At 48.0% G+C, this 12,427-nt stretch overlaps 1 protein-coding gene across 3 annotated transcripts in view; it reads right to left on the bottom strand.

The window, feature by feature from the left end:
- Window positions 1–608, bottom strand: part of IFITM10 (interferon induced transmembrane protein 10) — a 263,727-nt gene extending 263,119 nt beyond the window's left edge. The window contains exon 1 of one of the 3 annotated variants that reach the window (XM_069623955.1): window positions 125–608. In XM_069623955.1, coding sequence (XP_069480056.1) covers window positions 125–219 — 95 coding nt within the window. In that variant the 5' untranslated portion in view covers window positions 220–608. The remainder of the gene's footprint in view (window positions 1–124) is intronic. The other 2 variants (XM_069623954.1, XM_069623956.1) reach the window with 2 other exon arrangements.
- Between the last annotated feature and the right edge of the window lie 11,819 nt (window positions 609–12,427).

Below are 12,427 nucleotides of genomic sequence, written 5' to 3'. Positions count from 1 at the left end.
CCTTCGCTTCCCAGATACCGCCCGCTCTATAGCCTGACTCTGCGGTAACCTCTGCCTCGGTTTCCGGCCACCCACACCCCACCTTCCTAGGCCACCCCATGTCAACCCGTCCCGCCGCAGTTACCTGTCAGCGTGTTTTCCTGTCCATGGGAGGCAGCTGGGGGTGGGGAAGGAGGCCGGTTTCCTCTCGGTGTAGCCCCCCAGGGCCTGCCTGAGCATCTGTGGCCCGGTGTGGGGCGGTCCGAGACGGGGGACCGGCCAAGGAGATGGAGCTGCGCAGTGCTGCGGCGAGGACCGGCCGGCGCAGCCTGAGGAGTGAGGGGGGCGAAGGAGAGGGTGAGCGCGAGAGAGGGAGCAAGGGAGAGCGAGTCCAGAGTAGGGGAGGGGAGGGATGACTGCAAGAAACACCGAGGGAGAGAGCGCGACAGCCGGAAAGAAGGGCACATATATATATATATTAGCGACACCTCGCTGCGTGCCAACAGCACAGTCAGTCCAGTGGAGCCCGCGACCACACAAGATTAATACTACTGCTGGTCCAATGAGGAGGGAGATGGAGAGAGAGAGAGGGAGAGAGAGAGGGAGGCATGGGATAAGAGATGTAGGAGAGCGTGGGATAGCCCTTGGTACTCTGACTGTGCATGACGTGTAAGAACCTGCACCGGATCAATACACAGACCGATATCTGGTCTACGTCAGAGAACGTGTTCATTGCACAACATTTGACGGCCATCCCCAGATTAACAGCCCAATGCAATGTATGGGCATGTTACTTGCACATTTTTATTTTGAAGACAAGTCCTTTGGACTCACCACAGAGGACACATTAACACTCATGCGAATTGTTACAGGCAAGATACACATGCGTCATGGGAAATAGCAAATGGGAGAATGATGTGGGGGTGGGGGCAAACGAACAAAACGAGCCTCCGATGCAACATGACGACGGTCAACCAATCCCCAGCAAGAATTTGCATCAAAAGCGGACTCGCAAAAACTGCTGACGAAGACAACACTACCCACCAACAGAATTGGAGCACCACTCACACTACCCACCAACACAGCCCTCCCACGGACAACATGCCGGCTAGCACGGCATCCTCAATAGCAACATTTTCCAAAACCACAAGCACCTCACTTAAAAAACACTGACCAGCACAACTACAAAAACACAACCAGACAGCCCAAAATCCCTAGCAGCCAAAATACTCTCGCCTAATTCCCACGGGCAAAAGTACTTGCTGACTGCGAATGCCACCTCGTCATCAGGAACACTCACCGGCGCAACCTTTTCACTGACAGTACAGTCCATCAACACAGCTATAGCAGCAGTAAAACGACTCACGAACAGATCATCGACCAAGCCCCAGGCTGTGCTCTACCGTTTAGATGTGCAGTAACGACCGCCCACAGGTAACAGTAGCAACCGAGCACCTATGCTGGTCCACTAAGAAACCCTTAATGGACCACCTGGTCTTTGAACTCCTTCTTCTAAAAGTTTGGATTTTGGATGCAATAATTTGAATCTGGTTCACACAGGAGTGTACATCCAGACCAACGACCTGGCGTAGGAGAACAGTTTTAATTTGTTCAAGTGCTAACATGTTATATGCGCATATAACATGCAGTGAAGAGCCAAACTACACAGTCACGTGGGTAAGCAATCCGTCGCCATCAATGCCCGAGGCGAATCGTTGAGGTGCACAGGCAGTCACCCCCACTGTGGATGCACAAGCACCCATAACATGTAATGCCTGCACCATCATTAATATCATGAAGGGAGCATGGCCTTTATATCTGTCTTCCATGTTTCGGGTCATTGGCCACTATAACCCCACAGCTTCTACCAGATTTATATATCATCTGTATTCAAATGTAAGCTCTGGAAAATAAAGTTATGTTTCTGCTACTTTTACATTTGAACATAGATATAGGCAGGCTGTATTAAATGTATTTATGCACTGTAGCGAGTGTAGTATAACACTCAAAGACAATACATACAGACTTTACCAAAATACTTTCACATTTTAACCTCGACCAATCTCCACATGCACCTACAAAATAGAAAATACAACCGCAATTCATATGTTGTACCTACATCCAGCTTTCTCAGAAGTCCTCTCCTGGGACATTTTACAAGTACGAACGAGAATTAGTCTCTAGTTCTTAAAGCTCAAAACATATCATTAATAAAAATTGCCAGGATGATCACCGTAGGCTGTTACACTCAAAGAATTAATGAATAATTCACACACCTATTACATCTCTCATGAATTGAACTTTGAGTATTGGATCGATTCCCAACTATTTTTTATCTCAACAGATTTTTGAAGGAATCCCCCGGCTATTATTAAAAGCCACAGAAGGTAAAACATACTATCTGTTATAACCCAACATGTGCATGTTTCGCTACTTTCATTGCTGACATTCTTCAGGGCACTTTACCGTTGGTATCTTAACGTACGTTGCCAATTAATTGCCAAAGTAGAATTCCCTTTGTTACTGATATCTTCTTTTTTAACAGTTCCCTAATACATATTGTTGCAGTACAATCTGTAGAGATGACAGCAACTTACTACAGTATCTGAAAATATAGCAAGTTCTCAATGGTGCCAGGGGTACGTTTATACAGAAATAAAATCATACCGACTCTAACATATGCAGCGGAAACCATGTTCGGAATAGACTGGGAATTCTGGACAAGATGTGAACACGTCATATGCTGAAGGATCCTCAAGCTGCCAAAGGGATTCCCAACAAGCTGCATGAGATATGAACTGAGCTTATCTTCAATGGGAACAATGACCACGTGGAATGCCTTAAACCTATATAGGAAAATCCTGAATGATGATAACATCCCGCAATTCGTCATACTCAAACAAAAGAACGTTCCAGAGAGAGATGGTATATTCAAAAAATGGAAAGAATCCTGCGAAAACCTTTTAAAACAGCTAAACACCAATACAGAAATTTTGATAAAAAATTCTGAAGCAGTCAAAACAAAAACTAATGCAGGATTGGATTGAAACACAAGAAAGCAGAAGTCAACATCAAAGAATGAAAAATGCTCCCTTTGAAGCAAAAAAACGAAATGAGCTCCCGAAATACATGATACAATTCCCATGCAGAAAACAGAGGCAAATTTTCGTGAATTTCAGATTCAATGAATGGGAAACCAGAGAGACGTTGTACCAAAGAGGAGAGAGACCGCACGAGGAGCCTTTATACTGTCTCTGCAACTCAGAAGAAGAAACGAGGAAACACTTGGTACTTTTATGCCCCAGCTTGCAAGATGAGAGAACAAGATATTTGGGGAAATTATTAAATGAATGTTCCACATATACTGTAGATGAATGGTGGTGTACTATGCACCTAGGAGAAAGGAACAAACTAATTTTTGCCTTGACAGCATTTTTAGAGGAGATAGCAAGACATTTAGATGAAAAAAGGGGAGGAAAGTAGTTTCATGTAAGAAAAAGAAGAAGGTAATTGGTGCAAAAAAAGCCAAGAAGATTAAAGGACGTACGTCATTAGGGCAAACTGACAAATACATGAGAACATTTTGGTAACAGTCTTGCTATGTATGCTGTCTATGCAACGATTCTGTTTTATGTATGTTTTTTAAAGGTTTGTAATAAACTATAAAAAAAAAATGTATCTGAATCTTAATTCTTAACTAGCAAAAAGTACCCGTACTCCGCACAGGTTCTGTAGACAGTCATGATAACACTAATTAATTGTTGAAAATCAATGATCCTGTATGCCGCTGTTCTGAGTCGCTTATCGCTTGATGTGCTTTGCACTCTGAAGTAAACTGCACTTAGAATGGGCGTGTGTGGCAGGCTGACATATCCTGGAGACGTGGAGGGGAGGCCAGAGTTGGTGTGCTGCAGCATACTGGGATCTTCTGTGCACTCTCCCCACTTGCAGTCTCATCCTGGCATGGTGCAGTGCCTTGCGGTGCAAATATCTCAGAAACGGTGCATACTAGGGCCTTGAAACGTGGTTTTCGAGACCTTAAAGTTTTATTCCTCACGTGGAGACACTAAAAATGAGCTTTGTCCGGTCCTTCTACAACCACACTGATTTTTCACAAATTTCAGGCAACTGTCTCTTGTGCGACGGGGCTGAAATTCGGGGAAAGCAGTGGGATGTCCAAATGTTATATAACCAGTAATGTCCAGAGGGTCCTAACAGGTGACTATGCAAAATTTGGTGCAAGAACAAGGTATATTTATGCTGTGGTCTTGAAACAAGATGAATACATTCAATGAACGTTTATGAGGAGCATAAATAAAGGAGTGAAAGAGGTATTAGTGGTCAATAGGCATGGTTAAAACTGATAGTGGAGAATGCAAACCTCTCAAATTTCCAGAGGTTCGACCAGATTGAACTTTACAGGTTATCCCCAAGGCTCAAAATAAGATGGTCTACTTGGCTCAACCATGCTTCTAAATTGAGGCAAGCCAGTAGACACTTGAGCAGTTCATAATTGTCATTTGAAGAGGCAGGAACAATATATCTGAGCTTTTGTTAATTAAGGAAGGGAATTTTTGCAGTTGGTGGGTAGTTGTCACATGTCCAAACCTGAGTCGAGAGTTCAATTGAGGATCATAGCACTACAACAACCGCCAATACCCCATGTGGAATAAATATTCCAGCTCTTGCTATAGAGAGACTGAAAAATCTCACTTGGAGAAAAGGGGTCAAAAAGCTCGGCAAGGCACTGCACCAGAACTGGGAACCTACAAAACAAAGGGACACAATTAATGTCTGTAAACCGTGAAGATAACCCTGCATTTGTCGTCCTGGAATTGATCAATCTGGTTACCAGCCTCCAAAATCATGAACACCTACCTCTGGCTGCTCCCAGCCCAGTGGATAGAAACTCGGGCCTTATTAAAAAAACCTCTCACAGCGCGGAAAGGAAATAGCAGTAACCACTGATCACAAAAGGGGAATTAATAAAGCGCACCATAAATAAACAGAGAACAGGCAACAGCTGGATCCAGAAGAAGAATAGTGGATGGTAAACTGAGTAGTCGCTGCACTTCCAAGAGTACGGGGAGCCCTTCTTAACTAGCCTGGCAGGATTCTTCAGCACGGAACACTGGCATCAATGTCAGAGAGTGGAGAGCTCCGACTTGCATGGCGGAGATCTGAATGAGGAGTAACACTGCTCCTGGAAAGTGCTGTGCGAGGCAGAGAGCTACACAGCACAAACGTTGTTGGAAGAATTACAGGCAGGGTAGATAATGAGGAATGATGAACCTACCACTGAGAGTGCAGAGAAAGGGAGGATCTCCATTGCTGGGCGGAGCACTGGAAGCAAAGCTGCAGGCCGAAAAAACTGAGTAGTGGACAAAGGGCCACAGGGGATCAAAAGACCCACGAGGGAAGTGGTGGAAAGCTGAAGGACTCCAAAGAAAAGGTCAAAACATGGCCAGGATGAATGAGTACAAAGGTGGGGAACCACAAAAATACAATCATGGGGCCCGGCTGAAAGGCCACATTCAAAGTCCTGAACAAAATCCTGCAAATGGACCTTGACTCAGGTTTGGACATGTGTCAACTACCGATTTCATGGGAAACTTGCAAACCAAGGCTTGAAGGAAAACTGTTAAAGATATTTTCAGGAGTACCAAGGACCATAGCAATACCAGCCACTACTGAATGTTTGATGGTTACACAGATCACCTTACAAGAAGTGACAGAGAATCTTAAAGGGGCCAAACATACTTAAAAAGTAACTTGCTGCCTGGCCACCAGGGGGCGCATGGAGAATGCTGTGCCCCGTTTGAGCTCGTCCCTCTATGGTCCTTAATACGGTCTGAGCCCCCACTTTGAGGACCCCCCATGGCTGAAAATCGACATGGAGCTTGGTGAAGGTCCCCTCCCCCGTGGCAAAAAATTTGGTGAAAAACGGAGGGGTCTTCGCCCACAACCGACCACCTGAAGCCGGCCTCAATCCCCACAAGGAAATCGAAAGCAGCGAGCCCGACGCGAGCCCGCCTGATTGAGGCCCCTGGAGTTCCCTGCGCCACGACAGGCGCGGCCTCGCACGCCGAAGTACTGCAGGAGCGCAGAGTGAGTCTTGTGTCCCCCGTGCCCTCCGCCTTGATCTATAACGCTGCCCAACAAGCGACACCCTGGAGCGCTGCTGGAGCCTGGAGGACTGCCGGCGGCCTGCGGTAGGCCCTGCCCTGCATGTGCGTGGCCCGCGAGGAGAGGAGAGATCCGGGACCCACGGTAGGACATCCCCCGTCCCCGAACACCGTTCCGCACCGGGACTCGCGGGCGGAGCCCTGGTCGAGGCTGCTGGACCCGAGCCTCCCTGTGTGCGTCCCGTGGTCCACCACCAATAGGCACACGTGCGCGGGACCCCGCAGGGTCCCATGCCTTAACACGGAAAGTCTGGAGAGATGCCCGTCACCTTCCATGACTGACACAGTCAACAGGGACCAACACCGAACTGACCTTAAGCCCTACGAACTGCTGAGGGCACGGCTGTCGCCTGCCCCTCGAGACCTGCGTGCAGGTCACGAAATACAAGAACATTAACAGGTACCCGTGGGGCCCTTCGACCTCCACTGTTTCCTCACCCAATGCAGTGGTCTCAGCCTAACGACCGTGCTGTTCATTACACATCCATGACGGGTGGGCCCCCAAATCCTGGGGTGTGTGCCCTCCTCAGTCGCACTACATATTCCGGACCTTCCAATGCCAGCGGGGGAAATACAGCCCTCCCAGTCGGACTCTCTTCAATGAACAGCACAGGGCTCTGACCGCTGCCTCCTCAACGCATAGGAAATTTGGCATCTCGAAGATTGGGCTTCCACGCCCTGGAGCACGTGCCCCCACATGGTTAGAACAGGCACCTCACCTTGACCGCCAGCTTCACCTGGAACCCCCCCTGCAACGGTGTAGTGGACCCCTCACACAACCCCTGTGGTCACTCCACTACCGAGTCAGCTCTGCCCAACCTGAATGGGTTACCCCACTCATGGTATATGCACGATATAGGGTATAAATCCACGTCCTCTGCGCTTGAGGAGTCCCCACTGTGATAAGGTATCTCCTTCGCCCTCCCTCTTTCCCATCACCAATCTATCTCGGGACCCTTGGGGCCACGCACAACGGACCCCCAGCACATGTTGGCCTCACGCCCCACACATAAGGTACAGAAACAAAGTCGCTGATGCATTGTATCCCCAGGGTTCACATTGTGGCGCAGATTCTCACCCGTCCCTCTTCCGCTCTGCACAGGCAGGCCCGGTGCTAGCTGAGTCCCGCTTCGCGGCCCGTTGGTGCACTTCGATTCTATGGACATAAAACTGAAACTGGCCAAATTCAAATTTACTCAGCCTTCTGGTGCACCCCACCTCCTCGATCCCTCCGTCATGGCGTCCAAGAACGCAGAAGAAGCTTTGACAAAGGGCGACATCGCTGACCTCCTCTCAGACATAAAAGGGATGAGGGCGGACATTGGGAATAAAATTGATAAGATCACAAACAGAATCGATAAAATGGAGGAGAGACTCGAGGAGGTCGAACACAACCAATCCTCTTCAAGCACGCTTGAAATGCAATTCGACCACCATCTTGCGGGAATTGAGAGCAAGGAAGAAGAACTCTGGTTAAAAGTTGATGACTTGGAAAATAGAGAACGCCGGAACAATATGCGTGTTTTCAGCATTCCTGAACTGGAGGACGAAACAGGAACGCACCTAAAAAAATCGTTGCATGACATCCTGAAACTACTATTTGGAGACGAGGGGATAGATGAACCGAAAATCGATCGAATTCATAGAGCTGGGGGCAAACCAGGTGGCCCGAGATCGGTCTTGGCCCGGTTCCACAATTACGCGGACAGGGCTCGGATCCTAGAGAAGGCCAGACTTGCACCACAGATCTCCCTGGGAGGGTCACCCATTGTCATCTTTCAAGACCTGTCTTCCCTTACACTGGCATTGCGAAGAAAGTGCCTACCGATTACGAAACTTCTCAAGGACAAAGGTATCAGATATCGGTGGGGTTATCCATTCTCCCTCTCTTTTGACTGGGAGGGTACAGGAATGAAGCTGACCTCCGAAAAAGACATCGTCAATACCATTACAGATCTACTAGGCCCTCAGGCGGATGGACCCCACGCATCAACACAGAAAAACGCTGAAGGCTCATGGCAAATCAAAGGCCCTCGAAGAAGACAGATGCAGGGCTCCAGGAAATTCCGGAGAATGAACACTTCTTCAGATATGGAACATTAATTCTTCTGCCATCACGACTGCCCACCCTATTGTGACATTTCATCGGAGAAGAAACAGTGGGTGAAGAGTAAACTGCAACGAACCCCGGGCCGAATTCATACATGAACCACGTGAAATAAGGTACAGGCCGGGGTCGAGGGGGGAAAATGTTTTTGAACTCGATCACACCTGGACGGAGAGCTACCGTTGAATCAGTCTTGCCTGATACTATGGAAAGCCTCATGCTTCCGGGTCTCGGGTGACACAAATTGGGGGCTCAACAGTTAAAGTTAAGTGATGTTTTATTGACTAGTGGACCGAATGTTGTGCGGTTCACACTGGTGGTTCGACTTCGGTCTGGTGATCTTAACCCGACTGAATCGGACGCCGCAGGTGGAGATAGGTGCGGGTGGCCCCACATTGGGCTGCCCTGTCCCTGGAGGGTGGGGGGAGGGATGGGAGGGAAATGTTGCAATTTTGCAGAATATTTGTTTACAACACGGGGCTGAACTGCAAAATGTGATGGATCTAATCCGACTTTTCTTTAATGGCAAAGGACAAACACTGAACTTATGGACAAAAGAACTAGAAGTGGCAGCACGACAGGCACAGAGACCAACAATATTATCGCTAAACATCCTCAATGACAAACACACCTAACACTGATTGTTTACGCATATGCACACTTAACGTTAAAGGCCTAAACTCCCCCACGAAGCGCTCCCTTGTGGGCAGAGAATTTATGCTCTCTAAAATTGATGTTCTTTTCATCCAAGAGACACACTATCTCAGGGGCACGGAAAGGACAATCCAGAGCAGAGCTGTTGGTTTCTCCTTGTGGAGCTCTGGATTATCCAAAAAGGCAGGGGTGGGGATACTGATACGGAAAGGCCTCCGTATGGCGACTCTCAGCACGTGGGTTGATGTGGAAGGGAGAATAGCAGTTATAACAGGGACCATACTGGACACCCCCATCACCCTGGCCACGGTCTACGCCCCGAACCAGGGACAGAAAAGATTCCTCCACAAAGCGGTTGAAAAAGTGTTCCGGATGGCACGGGGACACACGGTCCTGGGAGGTGACTTCAATTTGTGGATGGACAGCTCTCTAGACAGGCAAAGTAAGACCAACACATCCAAGCCATCCCACATGAACGATGCAGCAGAAGTAAAGGCAGCCCTCTCAATGTTTGGTCTAACCGATAGCTGGCGTCACCTCCATCCCACGGATCATGGCTTCACCTTTCGTTCTGCTCTGCATGAAACTCTCACACAAATCGATTATTTATTCTTGTCTGAAGGCCTTCTGTGGGAAACCACTGTTGCAAACATACACCCGGCAGAAATATGTCGGCGAGCCACACTAAACTAACCACAAAGTGGAGGTGCAACGATTCCCTGTGGAAGGACACGGTGTTTAGAGATGACTTTGAAAATAAAATCAAACAATATTTTATGTTAAATGACACAAGAGAGATCTCAAAGACCACAGTGTGGGAACAGCCAAAGCCACCTGGAGGGGCATCCTCATCAGAGAAGGCGCCCGCAAAAAGAGAGAATGATCCTTGATTGAGAAGAATATTAGAGAGAAACTATATCTGGCTGAGAAGCAAGCCCAATCAAAGCCGCTTGAACGAACAAAATACATCAACGAAGCCAGGGAACTTAGAAAAGAACTCAATGTTTTGGAAATTGGCAAAATAACACAAACCCTACAACACCTAAAGCAAAAATTCTACGAAAAAGGTGATAAGGCAGATGCCCTCCTCGCGGCAAGGCTGCGCGCACAGAGAGCCGAGAGATGGGTGGATACCATAGAAAGGATGGACGGTACACTCCTGGATACTACAGAAACATCTCCCCAGGGGATTCAAGAAGCCTTTGCCTTCTTCTATGAAGATCTATACATGAGTGACCCGCCCTCCCCACCAAATGCCATAGAGACATACCTCAAAAATGTAAAACTACCGTCACTAACAACCGCAGAATCCGAGGCGCTCGATGTCCCCGTCAGTGAGAAAGAAGTTGCTGATGCGATTAAGCGGCTCAAAACAGGCAAGTCCCCTGGAGATGACGGATTCGCCCCGGGTTTCTATAAATCGTTTCCCACATATATTGTCCCATTCCTAACAACACTTTTCAACGATATCTTTGATACAGGAAAGGACCTCCCTCCTTTGAACAAGCCCTCCTCACTGTCATTCCGAAAGAAGGCAAAGACCCAAAACTCTGTGGATCGTATCGCCCCATATTGCTTCTTAACATTGACACCAAAATGTACGCAAGAGTGATAGCAGCCCGTATAGAAGTCCACTTACCGTGACTGGTGAACCCGGACCAGGTTGGTTTCATATTAGGAAGACAAGGTGCTGACACTATGAGGAAAACGCTCCACTTGATTCACGAAGCTCAAAATATGCCAGCAGATCCAACCCTTCTCTCCTTGGACGCTGAGAAAGCTTTTGACAGGGTGGATTGGGACTTTCTGGAAAGGGTTCTCTTCGAGGTTGGCTTTGGCCCAAAGCTACGCCTAGCCATAAAGGCACTCTACATGTCCCCGAGAACATCAGTCTCAGTCAACGTTGGCTATTCTAGATGGTTCCCCCTGGAAAGAGGAACAAAACAGGGATGCCCGCTATCTGCCATTTTGTTTGTCCTGTCGCTTGAGCCTCTTGCGCAGCGACTGAGAGCAGACCCCGGAGTCCGAGGGATCAGGGTCGGGGACAAGGAATACAAGCTTAGCCTCTATGCCGATGACATATTGCTACATCTTACTCACCCGCTTGAATCCATTCCGACGGCCCTAACATCATTGAGGAATATGGGCAGATGGCAGGCCTGAAGATCAACACTGGCAAATCCATCCTCCTTCCGCTCGACAAGAACAAAGACTCCGAAGTGGAGAGATTCGCCCCATTGGGAATGAAAGTCAGCCGGACCACCCTGCGATATTTGGGCATCAACGTTACACAAGACTTGAACACCTTATACAATGCCAACTTCCCTCCTATGCTATTGTCACTCCGAAGCGACATGGCAAAATGGACCAAACTTACAATCTCATGGATGGGGCGCCTAAATGCCATCAAAATGGTGATCCTACCCAAAATTCTGTACTTGTTCCAGATGCTCCCCATAAAAATACCCAAGGAATTATTTTCTGAATTGACGAAGTCCATGATGACTTTCCTATGGCAAGGCAAAAAACCAAGAGTCCCTAAATCCCTTCTGTACCTCAAGAAGGACGATGCGGGAGTGGATCTTCCCAATCTTGAAGCATACTACAAAGCGGCCCAGTTGCGAATATTGATCCCACATCTGAGACAGCAAGCAAACTTACATTGGATAGACTTGGACAACTTCCACCTCCGCCCGTACACTGTTGGTGAATGGCTATGGGTCCCTGGACCTCGGCTGCGACACAGCATCCGGAATCATCCCATACTCTGAACCATTTGGGCAATTTGGAAACCGGACAGCTCCATGAAAAGAATCACAACCTGGCCTTCTCCTCTGGGACACATATGGGTCCCAGGGATTCGTGACAATATACCTGAACCACTGAGCTACCAGTCCTGGTACGAAGCTGGTCTGGAATGAGCGGGGCAACTGTGGAGAAATAAGTCCTTCATATCCATACAGGAGCTCGAAGACGCACTCAACATAGGCCCCTTGTCTGTCTTCCAATATCTAAAGCTGAAAGGGGTGATGTCTCGAGAAAAATGGAAAGATCAACTACAGAGGGACCTTACACCTTTTGAAAAAATACTGGACATCTTCGTAGGCTCCAGAGGCTTGATAAGCTCTATGTATACCGCTCTGATATAAACGGATCTAACTCCCTCTACCAAGCTGCGGGGAAAAAATGGGAAACCGACTTATGTGGACCTCTCCAGGATGAGATGTGGCTACGCATATGCAGACAAATGGCCAAAGTGTCAATATCATGCCAATACAAGCTCCACGCAATCAAACTCCTGTACAGGTGGCAGTATGACCCGCTTCGACTGGCAAAAATGTACCAAGGAACAAATCCGCATTGCTGGAGGGATTGTGGACAAGAAGCAAACTACTGGCATATGTGGTGCGGCTGCAATAAAGTTCAGACCTTTTGGGACGAGGTTCTCAGTTGGATCAAGGATCTTGATGAAGAGGAAAGGGAGAAAGGGCCCCTATTGATC

This window comes from Ambystoma mexicanum, chromosome 11 (genome assembly GCF_040938575.1).
Source record: "Ambystoma mexicanum isolate Mex_15411 chromosome 11, UKY_AmexF1_1, whole genome shotgun sequence".
Classification (NCBI taxonomy): domain Eukaryota; kingdom Metazoa; phylum Chordata; class Amphibia; order Caudata; family Ambystomatidae; genus Ambystoma; species Ambystoma mexicanum.
Note: the sequence above shows the minus strand (reverse complement) of the source record. Positions and strands in the feature narration are given on the sequence as shown.